This window comes from Geotrypetes seraphini, chromosome 3 (assembly GCF_902459505.1).
Source record: "Geotrypetes seraphini chromosome 3, aGeoSer1.1, whole genome shotgun sequence".
Lineage (NCBI taxonomy): Eukaryota > Metazoa > Chordata > Amphibia > Gymnophiona > Dermophiidae > Geotrypetes > Geotrypetes seraphini.
Window position 1 is genome coordinate 201,593,963 of NC_047086.1, and position 22,585 is coordinate 201,616,547.

At 42.7% G+C, this 22,585-nt stretch overlaps 1 protein-coding gene across 6 annotated transcripts in view; it reads right to left on the reverse strand.

The window, feature by feature from the left end:
- Positions 1-22,585, reverse strand: part of SENP1 (SUMO specific peptidase 1) — a 311,959-nt gene that overhangs the window by 195,326 nt on the left and 94,048 nt on the right. For all 6 annotated transcript variants that reach the window (XM_033935398.1, XM_033935399.1, XM_033935400.1 and 3 more), the window contains one exon: positions 18,209-18,260. In XM_033935398.1, the coding sequence (XP_033791289.1) occupies positions 18,209-18,260 (52 nt within the window). The remainder of the gene's footprint in view (positions 1-18,208; positions 18,261-22,585) is intronic.

The window sequence follows — 22,585 nt, forward strand, 5'->3', positions numbered from 1 at the left end:
TTTTGTATGGCTATTGTTCTCTCCATTTTATAGGTGTGACATAATGAGTTCCACCAAAAAGCACAGTTACTTACCGTAACAGGTGTTATCCAGGGACAGCAGGCAGCTATTCTTGACTGATGGGTGACGGCACCGACGGAGCCCCGGTACGGACACTTTTAGAGTGATTGCACTCTAAGAACTTGGAAAGTTCTGGATACCGCACCGCGCATGCGCGAGTGCCTTCCTGCCCGACCCCGGCGCGCGGTCCCTCAGTTAGAATAAGCCAGCTAAGAAGCCAACCCGGGGAGGTGGGTGGGACGCAAGAATATCTGCCTGCTGTCCCTGGATAACACCTGTTACGGTAAGTAACTGTGCTTTATCCCAGGACAAGCAGGCAGCTATTCTTGACTGATGGGTGACCTCTAAGCTAACAAACAAGAGGGATGGTGGGAAGGTTGGCTATTAGGAAAACAAATTTTGCAAAACAGATTGGCCGAAGTGACCATCCCGTCTGGAGAATGTATCCAGACAATAATGTGATGTAAAAGTGTGAACTGAGGACCAAGTAGCAGCTTTGCAGATTTCCTCAATAGGCGTGGAGCGGAGGAAAGCTACAGATGCTGCCATAGCTCTAATTCTATGGGCCGTGACAGAACCTTCCAGTGCCAGTCCGGATTGAGAATAGCAGAATGAAATGCACGCTGCGAGCCAATTAGATAGCGTACGTTTAGAAACAGGGCGTCCCAACTTATTAGGATCAAAAGATAAGAAAAGTTGGGGCGAAGATCTGTGGGGTTTAGTACGGTCTAAATAGTAAGCTAAAGCCCTCTTACAGTCCAAAGTATGAAGAGCCTGTTCACCAGAGTGAGAGTGAGGTCTTGGAAAGAAAACAGGCAGTACAATAGATTGGTTGAGATGGAATTCAGAAACAACCTTTGGGAGAAACTTTGGATGTGTACGCAGAACCACCTTATCGTGGTGAAAGACTGTAAAAGGTGGGTCAGAAACCAGTGCATGGAGCTCACTGACCCTCCTGGCAGAGGTGATAGCAATGAGGAAAAGTACCTTCCAAGTGAGAAACTTGAAAGCGGCAGTAGCTAAGGGTTCAAAAGGAGGCTTCATCAAAGCAGAGAGAACCACATTAAGATCCCAGACCACAGGAGGTGCTTTAAGAGGTGGTTTTACATTAAAAAGACCTCGCATGAATCTAGAGACCAGGGGATGAGCTGAAAGGAGTTTTCCCTGGATGGGCTCATGAAATGCAGCAATAGCACTGAGATGGACTCTGATGGAGGTAGTTTTGAGACCAGAGTTAGACAAAGAAAGTAGATAGTCCAATAGGGTCTCCACTGCAAGGGACGTGGGATCATGATGATGAAGAAGACACCAGGAAGAAAACCGTGTCCACTTCTGATGGTAACATTGCAGAGTGGCTGGTTTCCTGGAAGCATCCAGAATAGAACGAACGGGCTGAGACAGAAGAGAATCCTGTGAAGTCAGCCCGAGAGATACCAAGCTGTCAGGTGCAGAGACTGGAGGTTGGGATGTAGAAGAGTCTCCTGTTGTTGCGTAAGCAGAGAAGGAAACAGTGGAAGCAGAAAAGGTTCCCTGGAACTGAGTTGAAGTAGAAGGGAGAACCAATGCTGTCTGGGCCACCGTGGGGCAATCAGAATCATGGTGGCTCCTTCCCTCTTGAGCTTGAACAATGTTCGTAACATGAGAGGCAGAGGAGGAAAGGCATACAGGAACAGATTGGACCAATCGAGGAGAAATGCATCCGCTGCCAGACGGTGAGGAGTGTATAGTCTGGAGCAGAAGAGAGGCAGCTGGTAATTTTGAGGAGCTGCGAAAAGGTCGATCTGAGGAGTGCCCCACTGAGCAAAGATGGACTGTAGAGTTAAGGGATCGAGTGTCCACTCGTGAGGTTGGAGAATTCTGCTCAGCTTGTCCGCTAAGTAATTCTGCTCTCCCTGAATGTAAATCGCTTTCAGAAAGAGATGGTGATCTGTGGCCCAAGTCCAAATCTTCTGGGCTTCCTGGCACAAGAGGCGAGAGCCTGTCCCACCCTGTTTGTTGATGTAGTACATGGCCACTTGATTGTCTGTGCACAACAGAAGGACCTGAGGATAGAGAAGATGTTGGAAAGCCTTGAGGGCATAAAACATCGCTCTGAGTTCTAGGAAATTGATGTGATGTCTCATTTCCTGCACTGTCCAAAGACCTTGAGTTTGGAATTCGTTCAAATGAGCTCCCCAGGCATAAGGGGAGGCATCTGTGGTGATGATCAGTTGATGAGGAGGTAGATGGAATAGAAGACCTCTGGAGAGATTTGAGGATATCAACCACCATTGTAGAGACTGACGAAGAGATGATGTCACAGATATGTGCCGTGAGCAAGGATCCGTCGCTTGTGACCACTGGGTAGCAAGGGTCCACTGAGGAATGCGCAGGTGAAGACGTGCGAGGGGGGTGACATGGACTGTGGATGCCATGTGACCCAAGAGTATCATCATTTGTTTGGCAGAGATGGAACGTTGTGGAAGTACCTGCTGACACAGAGATTGGAGAGTTTGAAGACGGTTGGACGGTAGGAATGCTCTCATGAGGACTGTGTCCAGCACCGCTCCAATGAATTGAAGTCGTTGAGTGGGGAGGAGATGAGATTTGGGAAAATTGATCTCGAACCCCAGAAGCTGTAAGAACAAGATGGTTTGATTGGTGGCCAGGAGAACTGTTTGAGATGAATTGGCCTTTATCAACCAATCGTCCAGGTAAGGAAACACCTGAAGGTGATGGGAGCGTAGGTAAGCAGCTACCACAATTAGACACTTGGTGAATACTCGTGGAGATGAGGCAAGACCGAAGGGGAGAACTTTGTACTGGTAATGACAGTTGTTGATCATGAAGCGGAGGTATTGCCTGGAGGCTAGATGGATTGGAATATGAGTGTATGCCTCTTTGAGGTCGAGGGAACATAGCCAGTCGTCTTGATTGAGAAGAGGGTAAAGAGTGGCCAGAGAGAGCATCTTGAATTTTTCCTTGACCAAACATTTGTTGAGATCTCGAAGATCTAAGATGGGTCTGAGATCTCCTGTCTTCTTTGGAACCAGAAAATAACGGGAGTAAAACCCCTGCCCCTTCTGGTCCAGAGGAACCTCTTCGATAGCGTTTAGAAGAAGAAGAGATTGAACCTCTTGAATAAGGAGAGAAGCCTGGGGAGTGTTCAAAGCAGACTCTCTTGGCAGACTTTGAGATGGAAGTGTTTGGAAGTTGAGAGAGTAGCCGTGGCGGATGATGTTGAGAACCCATTGATCGGATGTTATGTTCTCCCAACGGCTGAGATAATAAGTGAGACGGCCTCCAATGGGTAGGGGAAGTTGAACTGATGGAGGCATAATGGCTATGTTCTGGAGAAACACGTCAAAAGGGTTGAGTAGACTTTTGAGGTGGAGGAGGTTTCACCTGTTGTTGCTGATTTTGCCTAGGTGGTTGACGTTGTTGTTGTTGTCGCTGACGCCTAGGTTGTTGGGAATGCTGAGGTAAAGGCCGAGCAGCATATCGGCGTTGGTATGCCGATTGTTGGCGAAACGGTCTAGCAGGAGGAGTCTTCTTTTTGTTCTTTAAAAGAGTATCCCATCTGGTTTCATGAGCAGACAGTTTTTGTGTTGTTGAATCCATGGATTCTCCAAACAGCTCATCCCCCAGACAAGGAGCATTTGCTAGACGGTCTTGGTGGTTCACTTCTAGCTCTGAGACCCTGAGCCATGCCAACCTGCGCATAGCCACTGACATAGCCGTGGCTCTAGAAGTCAATTCGAAGGTGTCATAAATTGATCTGACAAGAAATTTCCTCAACTGAAGGAGAGAGGAAGCACAGGAATGAAAAGAAGGTTTTTTACGATCAGGAAGGAATTGTTCAAATGAAGACAACTGCTGGACCAAATGCTTTAAATAAAAAGAAAAATGAAAAGCATAGTTTCCTGATCTATTGGCCAACATGGCATTTTGATAAAGCCGTTTGCCAAATTTGTCCATAGATTTCCCTTCTCTGCCAGGAGGGACTGAAGCATACACATTAGCCCCCGCTGATTTCTTTAATGTAGACTCTACCAAAAGAGATTCATGTGGGAGCTGGGGCTTGTCAAACCCAGGAATGGGGATTACCCTGTATAGAGAGTCCAGCTTACGAGGAGCTCCTGGTACAGTCAGGGGAGTTTCAAGGTTCTTATAAAACGTCTCTCGCAAAATATCATGGAGAGGAAGTTTAAGGAATTCCCTTGGAGGCTGGTCAAAATCCAGAGCATCAAGGAATGCTTTGGACTTCTTGGATTCAGCCTCCAAGGGAATTGACAAGGATTCACACATCTCCTTCAAAAAGGAGGTAAAAGAGGTGGAATCCTGTTTAGAAGGAGGGTCTGTCACCAGGTGTTCCTCCTCATCGGAAGAGCTTCAGATAGGAAGGGCTCTTCTGAATCTCCCCACAAATCAGGGTCTCTAACCTGAGATCCATGGTGTCGAGACTCAGGTGTGGAGGGCTCTACGTGTCGGGTTTTATGTGTAGATTTGCCCGATCTCATAGACACGGTATCAGGCGATGCAACCTGATGTATCGGTACCGAGGTCTGTACCGCCTGGTGCTGAGACCTAGGTTCAGGAGCTAGAACCGGCATCGATGACGATGTGGTAAGTGCCGGTACCGATAAAGTGGATGCCGATAAGAGAGGGCGTTCTTCTATCGGTACCGGAGGCTCCGACCGAACTGGAACTGGAAGGTTCGGGGTCAAGAGAGCAGGAAACAGCTTTTGAAGTTGATCCTTAAGCTGTACCTGCAGAACGGCGGCGATGCGCTCGTCCAAGGATGGCACCGGCACCGCTTTTTTCTTCTGCGGTGCCTTGGGTGCCGCTCGACACTCCGACGAAGAGCCCGATGTCGAGGGACTAACTTCGATCGGAGCGGAGCGCTTCCGTGGGCGCCTCGAGGTCGGCAGGATTGGGCTCACTGCTGTAGAGACCGGAGGACGCTTCAACGGGGAAGGCTTCTTAGCCGGCTTACCTGTGGGATGCGATACCGGCGTCGAATCACGCGGTGTCGACGAAGTCGGAGCCGACTGTGGAACAGATGTCGGTGCCGGAGCTGCGGAGTCGGACATCTCGGCACCGAAAAGGATCCGCTGCTGGATTTGGCGGTTTTTGAGGGTCCTCTTTTTTAAAGTTGCACAGCGGGAGCAAGTAGATGCTCGATGGTCAGGACCAAGACACTGCAGACACCAGTTATGGGGGTCTGTCAGCGAAATTGGTCTAGCGCACCGCTGGCACTTTTTAAAACCGGGCTGAGGGGGCATGAACGGAAAAACAGCCTCTGCCAAATCGAAAGCCGAGGCTTCGATCGTGGCAACAGGCCCCGCCGGGCCGAATCGAAAAAGAGGAGAAAAAATTATTATTATTTTTTTTTTTTTTTTTTTTTTAAAAAGAAAAGAAATAAAGAAATAAAGAAAACTTTATTGTAAAAGGGGGGTTTACGCGAGCGGGAAGGCGAGAAAAAATCTCTTCAACGGCCGTTGAAGTGAACGCGTCTTCTTAGCTCCGCGGAAACTAGAAAACTGAGGGACCGCGCGCCGGGGTCGGGCGGGAAGGCACTCGCGCATGCGCGGTGCGGTATCCAGAACTTTCCAAGTTCTTAGAGTGCAATCACTCTAAAAGTGTCCGTACCGGGGCTCCGTCGGTGCCGTCACCCATCAGTCAAGAATAGCTGCCTGCTTGTCCTGGGATAAACTGTAATTAAGCCTGCTCCAATTTTTCCAATTATGCGTGATATGTTGTATGGCGACTCCTGTCATAATCAATAAAAGCTTACTATTATTTGATGAAATTTGGCTCTTTATTCTCATTGACATACCAAATAAAATCGTGTCATATGACAAAGCCATGGGATTCTCTAATAAACAATTTATTTGGGTCCAGATTGATTTCCAAAATGTCAAGATAAGGGGACACTAATATAACAAATGATCTAGTGTCCCTGCTTCAAGATTACAATGCCAGCATCTATTAGACTTAGAGCTATTTAACTTCTGTAATCTAACTGGGGTCCAAAATGCTCTATGTAAAAGGAAAAACCAAGTTTGTCTCATAGTTGCGGACACTGTACATCTCATCCTCCAAGACCAAATTTGTGGCCATTGAGACGCATTGATTTGATGCTTAATCTCAATGCTCCAAATGTCCCTAAGTCCAGTTTTAGGTTTTTTATTTACAAATCCGTTTTATCAATTTATACCACTGTGTGGCCTGGTGTCCCAGAAAGTCCACCTGAAAGCATAAAAATTCTAAACTATATTGCGTATTAAGATTTTTCCATTCAAGGAACCCTGTCTGAATGGCCTGCTTCAGTTGCAACCATCTAAAGCTCTGATTTATTAAGACCATATTTATGTTGCAACTGTGAAAAATCAAGCAGTTTACCATTTGAAATAACATCATCTAAAATCCGAATACCTGCCATCATCAATGCTTCCAGATGACTTTAAATCCGCCAATTTGAATCTTGGAGTTTAACCATATAGTTTGATTTGTCGATTTATAGATTGGAATAGATGTTAAATTACTGACATATCGCAGAGCTTTCCATGTATCCATTAATAATCTGTTTTCTTTATACAATCTAGGCATTTTAATGCTAAGAACATGATAAACGTAGAGGGAACATGAGTCGTCTTTTTCGAATCATTACATTTACGGCTGCGACAGGGGCCCGTTGAATTTTAGCACGAGTGTTAGAATCTGCTCCCCACTCCAGGATTAAGGAGAGGGAAAAAACTACAAGAAGATATTTCAAAAGGCTGAAAAAAGCAGTCAAACTTATCAAGAAAGTATACCTGTTTGGTAAGGTGCGTCTGCCTCCATTTTGAAAAGAACATCTACTTCAAAGTAGATGGCCAGTAAGCAGTCCATGCAAGTAAAGTAACACTTGTGAAATACAAATAAGTCTGGTGCAGATAAAAATTAATCCAACTATTTTGACCCCCCATTTAGAGTTAAATGAATTTGCTCCCACTGCTAGAATATTGACTACAGATGTAGTGTGTTCGTACTTAATCTTCAGAATCTATTTCCATGCTGTGCTAAAAGCTGAAAACTATACTTCAAAAAAGAAGGAAACACAGAATGGCCATAAAGACATTTTAGTTTTAAATAAAGTTAATAAACCTATTTAATAATATTAAAGCTTTAACTCCATATTTAAAATTTTATAGACTAGAGGAGTGGCTCCAAAACCTGGATGCACCCCAGCCAGTCAAGTTGTCGGGATACCTAAAAGGAATATTCATTAGAGACATTTGCATGCACTGTCTCCACTGCATGCAAATCTCTCATGAATATTCATTGGGAACCACTGCATTACAGTTCAATTTTATTAATCTACATCAAATAATATAAAAAAGACTTTAACATCTTTTTGTCATGATTAAATGCCATTTTTCTATTAATTATACACCACTTAGTGTTGGGTGGGGGGAGGGTTGGGGAGGGTTTTAATTGTAGGGTTTATGATCTTATAATGAATAATGGGCTTTGAGGGAGGGTGGGGGGAGGGTTGCATTTACATTTATAGGATACAATGATAAGATGTTCAAGTGGTCTAATTAATAGTGATTATTAGTTTAAAAATGAATAAAGAATTAAAAAAAAAAAAAAAGACTTTCAAAACAGGATACAACAGAGACCTAGAAAAATAGACCCAGAAAGCTAATGATTCTAAAATTGTAAATCTGAAAATACTTACGCTGGGTTTTACTAAGTAATGGAAGAGCTTCTTACCATGGGCCAGCGAGGTAAATGCTCTGAAGCTCACAGAAATTGAATGAACATCGGAGCATTTACCTCACTGCCCTATGGTAAGAGAAGCTCTTCTGTAGTTTAGTAAGAGAAGCTCTTACTAAAATTTAAAACAAAAAGCAAAGTGTAGCCAGTATATTTTCCAAGAACATTTGACTACTTGAGATATCTGCCCAAAGTTGAAAAACTAGATTTTATTTTTTCCATTCCTGCTTGGGGAAAATAAAGTTGATAACTATAGCATGTAGATAACATTTGTTAACTTTGTAGCCAACTGAATTCTGATTTAAAATCTCATTTGTTTTTATTGTCACTGTTTCAACTTTCTTTGTAAACCGCATAAAACTCCTAAGGTACTGTGGTATATAAATAAATTTTTATGTTTTATACCGCAGTACCTTAGGAGTTTACAAAGAAAATTGAAACAGTGACAATAAAAACAAATGACTTAGAAATTACAAAAATTTCTTAAATAAGTAGGTTTTCAATAATTTCCTGAACTTCTGGTAAAAGACTAACTAACAGATTTACAAACTCTCTCACAAGAAGTTGCCTCAAAAGACAGTTGAAAATAGCTCTTGTATAAACAACCCTTTATAGATGGAAAAGCAAACAAATTATAATTACAGTGGTGCCTCACACAACGGACGCCTCGCACAGCGCACGCTGCGCACAACGAACTTTATGTCTTGATTCGTACAACGAACTTCGTTTCACACAACGAAGTCGCCCGAGCTGCATCCTTCCGCGCAGGCACTGCGCTTAACTGCCCTCTCTCCGCCTGGCTCCCTCTTGCCCCCCCGACTCCCCGACACGATCGGGGCAAAAAGGAGCCCAAGCCCTCTTGCCCCGCCGATTCCCCAACTCCCTGACAATATCGGGCCAGGAGGGAGCCCAAGTCCTCCTGGCCACGGCGACCCCCTAACCCCACCCTGCACTACATTACGGGCAGGAGGGATCCCAGGCCCTCCTGCCCTCGACGCAAACCCCCCCTCCCCCCAACGACCGCCCCCCCAAGAACCTCCGACCGCCCCCCCAGCCGACCCGCGACCCCCCTGGCCGACCCCCACGACACCCCCAACCCCCTTCCCCGTACCTTTCTGTAGTTGGCCGGACAGACGGGAGCCAAACCCGCCTGTCCGGCAGGCAGCCAACGACGGAATGAGGCCGGATTGGCCCATCCGTCCCAAAGCTCCGCCTACTGGTGGGGCCTAAGGCGCCTGGGCCAATCAGAATAGGCCCGGGAGCCTTAGGTCCCTCCTGGGGGCGGGGCCTGAGGCACATGGGCCCAACCCGACCATGTGCCTCAGGCCCTGCCCCCAGGAGGGACCTAAGGCTCCCGGGCCTATTCTGATTGGCCCAGGCGCCTTAGGCCCCACCAGTAGGCGGAGCTTTGGGACGGATGGGCCAATCCGGCCTCATTCCGTCGTTGGCTGCCTGCCGGACAGGCGGGTTTGGCTCCCGTCTGTCCGGCCAACTACAGAAAGGTACGGGGAAGGGGGTTGGGGGTGTCGTGGGGGTCGGCCAGGGGGGTCGCGGGTCGGCTGGGGGGGGCGGTCGGAGGTTCTTGGGGGGGGCGGTCGTTGGGGGGAGGGGGGGTTTGCGTCGAGGGCAGGAGGGCCTGGGATCCCTCCTGCCCGTAATGTAGTGCAGGGTGGGGTTAGGGTGTCGCCGTGGCCAGGAGGACTTGGGCTCCCTCCTGGCCCGATATTGTCGGGGAGTTGGGGAATCGGCGGGGCAAGAGGGCTTGGGCTCCCTTTTGCCCCGATCGTGTCGGGGAGGGGGGGGGGGGAAAGAGGGCTTGAGCTCCCTTTTGCCCCGATCGTGTCGGGGAGTCGGGGGGGCAAGAGGGCTTGAGCTCCCTCTTGCCCCGATCGTGTCGGGGAGTCGGGGGGGCAAGAGGGCTTGAGCTCCCTCTTGCCCCGATCGTGTCGGGGGTGCCAGGGACCACACGGAGTCACCCACCGTACCACCCGATTCGGGTAAGCGCAGGTATCGGTGGGTGGCTTATTTGCGGGGGGGTGCCTTATTTTACATTTTTTTCTAAAAAGGGGGGGCTGTCTTATTTGATGGCCCTGCCTTATCATCGGGGAAACACGGTAGAAAAAAAAAAAAAAAATGAACAGTTAAGTCCCAGTTTTTGCCGCTGAGACTCTGCCCTCTCTCACTGTAAAATTAGACTCTACTTAGTCTGTCTTTAAATTTAAAAAATGTGTGTTGTTTTAAAAAACAATTATGTTTTTAGATGTATCTAAATAAAAATAATAACCAAAAATTTATCTTTTTTTATGTCATCTTAGCATATTTTATGCTACAGAATGAATTATTTTTTTTAACATGTATTGTTATGGGAAAACGCGTTTCACATAACGAACTTTTCGCATAACAAACTTGCTCCTGGAACGAATTAAGTTCGTTGTGTGAGGCACCACTGTACGTCTTAGGCATTGTGAATTCATGAATAAAAAATGATCTACAAGATAATCAGATGTTAAACCATTTAAGATTTTATAGCATATACAACCAAACTTAGATCTGACTCTGGCCTTGACTGGTAACCAATGTAGTATTTGGTAATAAGGTGTGACATGATCTGATTTTTTCAGACTAAAAATTAATCAGATTGCTGTGTTTTGTATGATGCGAAGTCTATGAAGATTTTTCTGATAACCTGCTAAGCAAACTATATTATAGTAATCCAAAATACTTAGAATTAATGAATGTACCAATAGTCTAAAGGATGAAATATCAAAATATGGTCTAATACAGTGTTCTTCAACCTTTTTACACCTATGGACCGGCGGGAAAAATAAAATTATTTTGTGGACCAGCAAACTACTAGGACTGAAATTTAAAAACCCTGTTTCTGCCCCGTCTCCACGAGCTCGGTCCTCACAAACCATCTGATCCCATCCGCACAAGCCTCAGTTATGATTGTATACTGAATGTATTTTATTAAAGTATAAAAAGAAACAATATTCTGTACAATTGTCATTTTATAAATACAAATAATACAGAGCAAGGATCAACAAAACCCGTCTCCCCTCCCCTTCACATATATCCCCTCTACTATCAAGAAAACTGAATAAGCCAAATTATTACAGAATGCTACACAGAAATATCATGCTAACAGAATACCGCAGTCACACATAGCAGGAATAGGGTTAGGGGAGTGCAACTAGGGCAACTTCCCCCCTGGTTAGAGAGAGCCCTAAGCCACTGCCTGGACTTTGCAGTCCCCAGTTATGTCTAACACCAGCTCTAGCAGGATATATATTTCAAATCTGATATATTCTAATCACAAAATAGAAATAAAATTATTTGTTTTTACCTTTTGTTGTCTCTGGTTTCTGCTTTCATCTTCTTTTCACTCTCTTCCTTCCAGCGTCTGCCCTCTATGTCTCTTCAATCCAGCATCTGCCTCTTCCATCTACTGTCTGACCTCTCCTCCTTCCCCTTCCATAAGGTATTTGTCTTCTTTCTATGCCCCCCTTCCTTTTTCCATCCAGCCTATGCCCCTCTCTCCTTTTTACATGATTCATTCCAGCTTCACTGCTCTCTTCATTTTTATCTCTCCTACACCAGATCTAGCATCTTTGTCCCTCTCAATTTCTCTGCTGACCCCCCTTCCCATCTCATTCCTGTCTCTCCCCTTCCCCTCCTCTAATCTCTCTGCAAGCTGTTTCCTTCCTTTTTTCTTCTCCCTTCCCTCCTCCCCCTGTCCAGCAGCAACTCTCTTCCCTTTCCTTTCCCTCCTCCCCTCTCAGCAGCATCTCTCCCTTTTTTCCCCTTGCTCAGCAGCTTCCCAGACTCCTTTCCCTCCTCCCCTCCCAGCAGCATCTCTCCTTCTCCCTCTCCAGGTCTAGTAGCAGCTATCCCCTTTTCCCCTTGCCCAGCAGCTTCCCAGACTCCTTTCCCTCCTCCCCTCCCAGAAGCATCTCTCCTCCCTCTCCAGGTCCAGTAACAGCTGTCCCTTTTTTTCTATCATTCCCAGCAGCTTTCTCCCCTCTCCTTACTTGCCAGCGCTGCGATTCAGTAAGGCAGCCTCGGGTCCTTTGTTGGGTCGCACCACCTCTGAGGAAAGCGGAAGTTGCATCATCAGAGGTGGTCTGACTCAGCAAAAGCTCCAAGGCTTCCTTCCTGAATCGCTGCACTTGTAAGGAGAGCTGCTGGGAGGGAAGAAAGCACAGTCTGAGGCTCCCCATTATCTCTCCGACCCTGCGCAAACTACAGCTCCTCGATCTTGCCAGTCCTGTGCGGACCGGCAGGAAATTGAAGATGTTAATCTCGCCGGTCCTGTGTGGACTGGCAGGAATTTTCTGCGGACCGGCGGTTGAAGAACTGTGGTCTAATACAAGTGATTCTCAACTCAGTCCTGAAACCCCCCCCCCCTTGCCTGTTAGGTTTTCAACCTATCCACAATGAATATGCATAGAGAAATTTGCATATAATGGAGGCAGTGTATACAAATGAAGTTTATACATATTCATTGTGGATAGCCTGAACACCTGACTGGCAAGGGGGTACTCCAAGACTGAGTTGAGAAACACTGGTCAAATAGTCTAATTTTCACAAAATATAGAAACTTTCCCTTACTAAAAGCATCTATATTTGAATTCATTGTGAGATTTTTATCTAAAGTAACCACTAGAATTCTTATAGTAGGATTGAGTACAAAATTCCACTGAAATTTATACTTGTCTCTATTTCTTTTTTCTTGCAAGGAGTAGCAGAGAAGAATTTTGTTTTTTTCTATATTGAGTTTTAACTTAAATTTGGTCATCCATAATTCTACAGTTGTGGTGGAAATTAACTACATAGATTGAGAGAATGATGAATATATTGGAATTGCAATAGTTATATCAGCATAACTGTAAAATGTCACCCTTTTGCAACCAGATTTCCTTCCTGCACTATTCACTAACCTCTCCTGCGATCCGATTCAAACCCATACATGTAAATGAGGAAAAACACAAGCAAATTGGACAGTGACGCGATTCATCAACCAAAAATTTAAAACCGACTGGGCTGGCTGATCAACCCAAGAAGCAACTGCTGAAGACCAGTCGAAAACTTCTTTCCAACTCTCCAGCTCCATAGAAGCCAAATGCTGTGGAATGGTTGAGATGAAATTCTGAGACTTTGGGGAGGAATATCGGATGAGCTTGGAGCATTACACTGTTGTATAGGGAGATTGTATAGGGAGGATCAGACAAGTGCATGAAGTTCACTCACACGGTGCATAGATGCAAGATCAATGAGGAAAATGAGAAGTTTGAGAGAGCAAAAAGCAGCTCAAAGGGAGACTTTATAAGAGCAGAGAGTACCACATTAATATCCCAAGCAACAAGTGGAGGCTTGATAGATGGTTTGTTGTGATAAATTCCTTTCATGAACCTGGATATTAAGACAAACAGGTTTCTTGTTCAAGGGAGAGTGAAATACACTGATAATACCGAGATGTACTCAGAGTTGGTTTTCAGACCCGTTAGAGATGTGAAGAAGTTAATCCAAGATTGAAGGAAGTGGATATGTGATAGATTCAAGAGAAATGTAGTGCATACTAGAAATAAATCTCATCCATTTGAATTGGTAGCAGCACTGAGTGAAAGGTTTTATGGATTCTTCAATGACAGCAGAGACTGCAGCTGAGAGGTAGAAAGTGTTTACTTGCTCAGTAAAAGAAACCATGCTAACGATTGAGGGTTGGGATGAAGGAGGAATCCCTCGTTCTGCATTAGTAGTGTTGGGAATGGCTGCAACAGTTCTAATAGGAGTGGGATTCATGGTTGATGTGGCCAATGAGGTGGTATGAGGTCAATCATGCCCTGATCCTGGCGAAGTTTGAGTACAGTCTTCCTGATAAGAGGTACTGGAGGAAACATGTAAAGGAATCTGCTTCCCCAATGAATGTGGAAGGCATCTGACTCCAGGCGATTGGGAGTATATAGTTTGGCGCAAAAGAGAGGAAGTTTGTGGTTGTGGGGGAAGCAAAGATCTATATTTGGAGTCTCACACTGACTTAAGATGATTGTGCTGAGAGAAACCAATAGTGGGTTTGAAGGAATTTGCTCAATGTCTGCTAACACATTTTGTATTCCCACCAGATAAACTGCTCTGAGCAGTTGCCCAAGTCCAAATCTGGATTGTTTTCATGCAAAGGTGTGAGAAAATACTGAAGACACAAGCTTTTCAACGCTGAGGAAAAAGAAGAACTGAGGGTTCCATTAGCCAACATTGGATGGGAAGGCACTAGCATGCATGCAATTCAGGCACTGCCTTAAAAAAAATACACTTTATAGTGTCCATACCAGAGGTCTGTTGATGTCATCATCCACATGTGAGAATATAATGCCTGCTTGTTCTTGGATAAATTTTTTCTCACTCAATATACTGTTGCCAGTGATTATGAACAAGGCTAGGAGTGTAGCTAGTAGAGATGTACCGAATATGAATAATGGGCATTGAGTTTTAACATAAATAAAAGAAGCAACGTAAAATCAAAGTGAAATCAAAGATTAAGTGTATATCAATAGGATTTTGCACAGTACAGCCCCAGGTTACTTGTATTCAAATTTAAATCACTATTTGGCCAAATACAAATGATGTATTTGGGGCACTATTAAATATAAATATCCAATACAGCTCTAGTAACTAGGTTTAAAAAAAAAAGGGTCAGACAACTTGCTGTAGGATAGGTCCATTAACTGCTGGTTAGGCAGACTTTGAAATTGGACATTATCAAAAATCAGATGCTGTGCTCTAAGGACCACTGGTCTGACCAACATTGTATACATATTCTTATACAGTGTCCCAGATTAACATAACATAAAATTTTATTTGTATATCGCAATTCACCATGAAGTTTGATGCGGTTAACAAGAATTAAGTAGAAGACCATACATGAGAGATCAGGATACAAGTACAAACAAAGGATCATGACAAGGTCAGAGTCAAATACAATTATGGTATGGTAATACGAGAAGAGCTCAAGTAGGTGAACAGCTTTCTAATACCGGTGCAGATAAGATACACTGACCCAAAAGAAGGTGGTGAGAAAAGGGGGGGGGGGGCAGGTAGTAAGAGTTGAACGAGTCTGTGCATAGAACTTTTTTCCGTTGTCTAGAGGCGTGTGTGGGATAGACACTCAAAAAGAGCACAGGGTTTAATGCTCTAATAGGAATCCTCACCTGAAATGCATATATGATGAAGATCATCCTATAATGGGGAGTAGCTCCTGACTGAGATGAGCTGCTTGATAGGATAGTAGTTTTGTCATGTAAGCTTTCTTAGGTTTTCCTTGCAGGGAAGGGTAGGCAAAAATAGAGTTGGAGAGCAAAAGGTGAGTCGGGGGGGGGGGAGGGGAGGTTTAAACTCAAATGTTTCTGTTATATAGTTTGGTAGAAGGCCATAAAGAGCCTTGTACATGAGCAACCCAGTTTGAATCGTGAGTGGGCCTCAATTGGGAGCCAATGCAGTTGCTTGTAGTAAGGTGTAACGTGGTCAGTTTTTCTTAGGCCAAAGGTAAGGCGCACAGCTGTGTGATGAATTGTCTGGAGTCTGTTGAAGTGTTTCTTAGGGCATGAGATGTAAATGAGGTTGCAGTAGTCTAGCATGCTGAGGATCAGGGTTTGTCATAGGATTTGGAAGGGAAAATAATGAACCTGCATTACCAAAACCAGAGTATCTGAAGATAGTTCTTGAATTTTGACAGAATTTGCTTAAATCTTATGAGATTTTTCTGTTATTTTTTATTAGCATATGAGGGATGTTAAATAAAATCAGACATGACAACAACAAAATAAAATAAAAATAAAACACCTATTGGGAGCTATGCAAGCAGATTTTGTTTTCTAGGAAATAGATTTATCAGATTTCTGGCCAGAATTAGGAAACATTTTCATTCAAATTGCCAAAGAAAAGTCTAATCTTTCTGAGAGGAAGTAGTATTTATAAGGGGGTATTTTTTGTGTGTCCATTGGTAGTAATTTATTAAGTTAGCCCAAGTCTACTTTCTTCCAATCTTTCAAGTGAATTATTAGCCACATTTTAAAAACTATGGTGCAGAAAACAAACAACGAAGGTGACTAATCGATGTTCAATTTTCTTTATTGATTGAAATGACTCGACAGGATCGTGTTTCGGCCCCATAGGGCCAACCTCAGGAGTCTAAAACATAGACATATGATGATTACATACACATTTGATTTTGAAAATATATTACATTACATTACATTAGTGATTTATATTCCGCTTGTGCCTTGCGGTTCTAAGCGGATTACAATTTATAAGACTGGACATTTCCAGTAGCGGTGCAGTACATAAATTCAAGAGTGTGTCAAGATACAATTGTTAATCTGGGTTTTTCGGAAGAACTTGAAAGCTAGTAGATTATGATAAGTAGTTGTGATGAGTAGATATAGTAAAGTCAGGATTCTGATAGGTTGTTGTGATGAATAGAAATAATAAGAGTCAGGGTTCTGATGTATTGTTATGGTGGTGATGGTGGTGGTCATGGGAGTATTTTCTATTGTTGTTGAGGGGTTATGATGATGGAAAGTGTTTTTTGAAGAGATGAGTTTTGATTTCTTTTCGGAATATTTTGATGTCTGTTGAATTTATCAGTAGGTTGTTGATGGTGGGATCAATCTTTGCTGCTTGTGTCGCTAAAAGGCTGTCGTATATTTTCTTTCGTCTTGTTCCGTTGAGAGGGGGGTGAATGAATAGGCTCCGAGTTCTCCTTAATCTATGAGATAGGTTACGGTGTAGTCTGTTATTTAGGTATATGGGTGCTGTTCCGTGTGTTACTTTGTATAGTAGACAGTAGAATTTGAACTGGGATCTTGCTTTTATTGGTAGCCAGTGTGAGTCTAGGTATGCGTTGGTGATGTGGTCATATTTGCCAAGGGAGTAGATGAGTCTGAGGGCCGTGTTCTGAACCGACTGCAGTTGTCTTAACATATAGTTTGGGCAAGATAAGTAGAGGCTGTTGCAATAATCTAACATACTTAGTACCAGGGATTGTACCAATAACTTGTATTGATCTTTGTTGAAGTATTTTCTTATTTTTCTCAGATTACGCATAGTGAAGAATGCTCTTTGGATGATTTTGTGGATATGAGTCTGCATTGTGCAATTTCTGTCAAGTTGTATTCCCAGGATTTTGAGTGTGTTTTGCATTGGGTACTTGATTGTATTTAATTCTAGTTCAGTGAAAGATGGTTTTTTTTCCTTCTCTAGAAGGAGGAATTTGGTTTTTTCCGTGTTCAGTTTTAGTTTATGACTTGACATCCATTTTTCTACCGTTTCCATTATTATTTTCAAGTGGTTTGTGGGTAAGGGGTCTTGACTGTTAAATGGGAGGATGATAGTTATGTCATCCGCGTAGCTGAATGATACTGTGTTTAGGGCGTCTAGGGTTATGCCGAGGGATGCTATGAAGAGGTTGAATAATATTGGTGATAATGGTGATCCTTGTGGTACTCCGCATGGGTTTGACCATGGGTCGGATATGTGCTCCTTTGACTTGACTCTGTATGTTCGAGTTTTTAGGAAGCTTTGGAACCAGTTGTGAGCGTTACCTGAGATCCTATATGCGCATACACAGCTATATAAACAATGAAACTATTAGTAAACCATAAAAATATGTTCATACACATCCATATATTAAAAACATAAACAAAATAATTAATGAACCATGAAGAATACATAAAACATGAGATGTTTCAAAATATAGAAAATGAATATACATATACAACATTTTTTGAATGATAAAAACAATACAAATAATGACATGTATAAATACTATATTATCAATGTAGACATTAATTATACATATATCATAAGACCTTTACGAACCATTACCATAATATAAAAATATAGTATAAAACAATGAAACCAATAAAACACCCAATCGTACACAATCATATTATTCAAGAGAATGGAAAAGGATGTGTATGAAAAGTATGTTTCTAACTCATATAGCATATTATTAAAATGTATTAAAAAATGTAAAATAAAATATGCGATGAAAGTGAACCAAACCACAAACACCTGTTAGCACTATTCTGTGTCCTAATCTAAATTCATAAAGCTTTATCTATCACAAAATCTAAATAGTTTTTAAAAACTATGGTGCTACATATCAAGGTTTCCCATGAGGCACATGTATTTCAAGATTTGAGCCACCCATCCCTCAGGAATCCAGCTAGCACAGAGTTTAACCTAGCACATTTAGACCCAAACTTATGCAAATACAACTTCGGGAATTACAGCTATTAAGAGTCACTGTCCATTAAAAACTTAGAAAAAAAGCTGAAATGGATCATACTGGTATATAAACAGGAGGTTAATTTTATCTCTATTTCTAATATTACCTTAAAATCCTTACCTTGGAGTTTCTGGAGCTTTAGAATCTTTCATCCCAAGTAAAACATTAGATCCTATATAGAACAAAAAAAATAAAATATAAAGTTTTCTTATTTCAGAAAGAAACTCTAGGCATTTCCCTCAATATACAGCTTTATAAATTAAGAGACGGCCTTTAAAAAAAATTAGGTTCTTACCTGCTAATTTTCTTTCTTTTAGACTCTTCAGACCAGTACAGCTTCACTGAGAGGTAATAGCTCATCAAGACCAGCAGGAGGAGACGGAGACAAAATCTTTTGGCTGTAGTAGAACTAGCTATGCTTTTCTCTTATACCTCAGTCTGTCGAATAGCCAAGCAGAATTAAACATTGCTAAATATAACAGTAACAACGCTGAATGGCTTGTCATACCTCTTTTCCGGGGCTTTTGTTTCACCCTCCTAATATAAATATAAATGGAAGGAGGTGATTTTCCTGGCCAGTTTCCGCCTGTTTTTCCAGCAGGTGTTGTAGACAGGCAGCCTTTTGTCACTTACTGGCCTAAGGACATTAGTGGCAGTAGCAATGTCAATATAAATATTAAATACTTTTAAGTACAGTATTGCTTCTCTGGTGGTTACGTTGTGAGGATCCTGTTTCTTAATATTCTGTTAGTATGCCGCTCCTCTGCATTCTATTGAGACTTGTCAGTGGGACAGAGTCCTGAAGGCCAGTGAGTCCGTGCTGAAGGAAAAGGACATGCTAGTGGAGAGGCAGAGGCAGCACATTTCACAGCTTGAATAGAAGGTGTATGCGAGTGAGCTGCAGTTGCACAGTGCCCTGCTCAGCCATACTGCCTCTTGTGGGGATATCTGCTTGCTGAGATTACAGGAACTGCAAAGAGAGATTTCATTCTTACGAGCGCAGTTTGCTGAGAAGGTTGATTCTTTCAGCGAGGAAAAGTGTGACCTGGGAAAGAAACTGACCGCATCGGAGGTGGAAGCAGTGAGAGCTGGAATCATTCTTAAAAAGACAATAGAGAAACACACTAAAGAAACAAAGAAACAGGAAGAGAGGGTGAAGGGACGAGATAAACACATTAACACTCTGAAAAGAAGTGTAAATAGGAGTCGGAGCAAAATGAAGAGTCATCAGCGAATTGAAACTTTGGAGTGTTATCTTGCTGACCTGTCAACCCGTGAAGATTTCCAGTAACAAAGCCAGCAATTGAAAGAACTGGTTTCAAAGAGTATGCCATATGGTTTGTGCAGGTCCCTTTGTATGATATTTTTTCCTTATTTGAAGCTCTTTCCAAACATCAGAACCTAATTAATATTCACCTGTAAGTCATTTCAGGGTGTGTTAGTACTTGTGGAGTGATCAGCGGAATGTTATTTTCAGAGACAGTGACATGATTCTGAGAATTGGGAAAGGCAAGAGCAGTTGCTTCACTCATTATAATAACTCTCTAAAGTCATTCAAGATGTTAGTATGCAAATTTTGGAATGTTCATTAAGTCCATTCTTTAGAGGAGTCATTATTCGTTGGTTTGAAGAATTTAAAATTCTAAGTGTATTTATGGGCTGAGTCAGAAAGAAGATTTGTACATTTCTAACATGATATATTTACTGGAATGTGCTGTAGTGGGTTATTTATTAATCCTAAGGCTGTTTCTAGGAACTGATAAGTATGATATATTGTGAAAGCCTATTTTTACTTAAAAGAAAAGGTTTGATCTTTTAATTTTGTTTAATTTTTAATTTCCTTTAGTTATGTAAGATATATTGGTATTGTAATAGGTGAGTCATTTTTGCATTTTATTGCTTGTTTCAGTGTCTTCTAATAGCTGTTAACATGTCCTTTTTGATAGTATGTGATTGGAATATTGATATTGATCTTTTGTTTATTACCTGGTTACACAGCATGAAGATAGGGCTAGTCACATTTTGAGTGGTTCCAGTAAGGAAACAGAATAGAATATTCTGTGTATTACATATGATATTGGGTGATGTATTTAATATAATTTTTAGTACATGATTTACAAGGAGATTTGGCTTTAAATGAGTTTTATTTGTGTATTGAGAAACATATTATTGATGAGGAGATAACTTTAATTACTAGGATAATCTTTTATTACTTATTGATTATCTTTACAGTAGTAATGAGAACGAAGAATGAAAATTTTTGTTGGAGGTATATAATTATATACATAAATTAGTTATTTGGTAATTATATAGGATTTTTTAGGTATTGTATGAATCATTTTTTGCCCAAATAATAGGGTTAATGTTATATATGGGACGTCTAGATATATATGAATGGTAATGATTTTGAGTATTTTATTTAAAAGTATGATATTTCATTTATATATAATTTGGGCTGATATAAAATGGATAACTTATTGTATTTTGATAATAAAATATAATAATTTATCCTGTAGGGGGTTATTCGTCACCTGAATCCACATGTGTGTCTCCAAGTATTCACTTTTGATTTGGGAGGGATGGGAGGGAAAGGGTGGGGGTTTCAAATTTGGGGTAGGGGATGGGTGGGGGTTTGTGTTTTTCACATTTGATTTTGGGGAAAGTGTAAGTATAATTTATTTTCAATATAATTTTCTTTGCTTAAAGATTTTTGGAGGTTCAATCCATAATAAGTCATAATGTTATTGAAAATATTTTTGTTAAATGTAAATGGTCTAAACCAGTGTTCTTCAACCTTTTTACACCCGTGGACCGGCAGAAATAAAAGAATTATTTTGTGGACCGGCAAACTACTAAGACCGAAATAAAAAAAACACATTTTCGCCCCGTCTCCGCAAGCTCGGTCCCCACAAACCATCTGATCCCATCTGCACAAGCCTCAGTTATGATTTTATATTGAACGTATTTTATTAAAGTATAAAAAGAAACAATATTCTGTACAATTGTCATTTTAGAAATATAAATATTCAGAGCAGGGACCAACAAAACCCCTGTCTCCCCTCCCCTTCACATATATCCCCTCTACTATCAAGAAAACTGAACAAGCCAAATTATTACAGAATGCTACACAAAAATATCATGTTAACAGAATACTGCAGTCACACATGATAGGAATAGTGTTAGGCTTTGCAGTCCCCAGTTATGTCTCTAGCAGGATATATATTTCAAATCTGATATATTGTAATGACAAAATAGAAATAAAATGATTTTTTTTCTACCTTTTGTGGTCTCTGCTTTCATCTTTTTTCCACTCTTCCTTCCAGCGTCTGCCCGTTCCATCCACTGTCTGGCCTCTCCCCCTTCCATATGTATCTGACTTCTTTCTATGCCCCTCTCCCCTTTCCATCCAGCCTGTGCCTCCTCTCTCCTTTTTACATCATTCAGAGATGGGCAAACTCCATTCAAATAAGAACATAAGAAGTTGCCCCCGCTAAGTCAGACCAGAGGTCCATCTTGCTCAGCGGTCCGCTCCCGTGGCGGCCCATCAGGCCTAGTGCCTGAACAGTGGTCTCTGATTAATTTTGTAACTTACCTCTAATCCCATCCCTATAATCTACCTCTACTCTTATCTGTACCCCTCAATCCCTTTGTTTATTCCAGCTTCACTGCTTTCTTCATTTTTATCTCTCCTACACCAGATCTAGCATCTTTATCCATCTCTCATTTCTCTGCTGACCCCCTTTCCAGCATCAATCTCTCTCTACTTTCTCATTCCTCTGTCTCTCCCCTTTCCCTCATCTGATCTCTCCATTCCACCCTGATCCCCTTCCCCTCCTGTAATCTCCCTGCCACCTGTTTCTTTCCTTTTTCCCTTCTCCCTTCCCTCCTTCCCCCTATCCAATATTAACTCTCTTCCTATCCCTTTCCCTCCTCCCCTCCCAGTAGCATCTCTCCTTCTACCTCCCTCCAGGTCCAGTAGCAGCTCTCCCTTTATCCAGCTGCTTCCCAGCCTCCAACAGTGGCTTCCTCTCCTTCCAGCAGCTCTCAGTACTTGCCTGCAGCAGTGATTTACTTAGGCAGCCTTGGGTCCGTTGCCGCCTCTGAGGAAAGGGGAAGTTGCCAAAGTGAATCACTGCCCTGGTAAGTACAGAGCTGCTAGGAGAGGAGACAGCCACTGTTGAAGGCTCCCCATGATCTTACTCCTGCTGTGCCCTGCACATTCGCGCCCCCCTCCCAAGCCGGCAAAAACAGCTTTGCACCATAGGCCCTGCCACCCAAGACGAGCCGGAGGCCCCTACCCGCCGCATCCTGCACGTGGGCAGACTCTCAGCACAAACGCTGCTGATGGCCCCAATCGACCCGCTGACCTCCCCGCGCACGCTGACCATCTCCTCTCTGCCTGCACTTTCCCCGCGGCCCTCTTCGGCGACTCGGCAGGGGCAGCGATCAAGACAGGCTGCCGATATTGGGATCTTTCCTCTCTGAGTCCAGCCTATT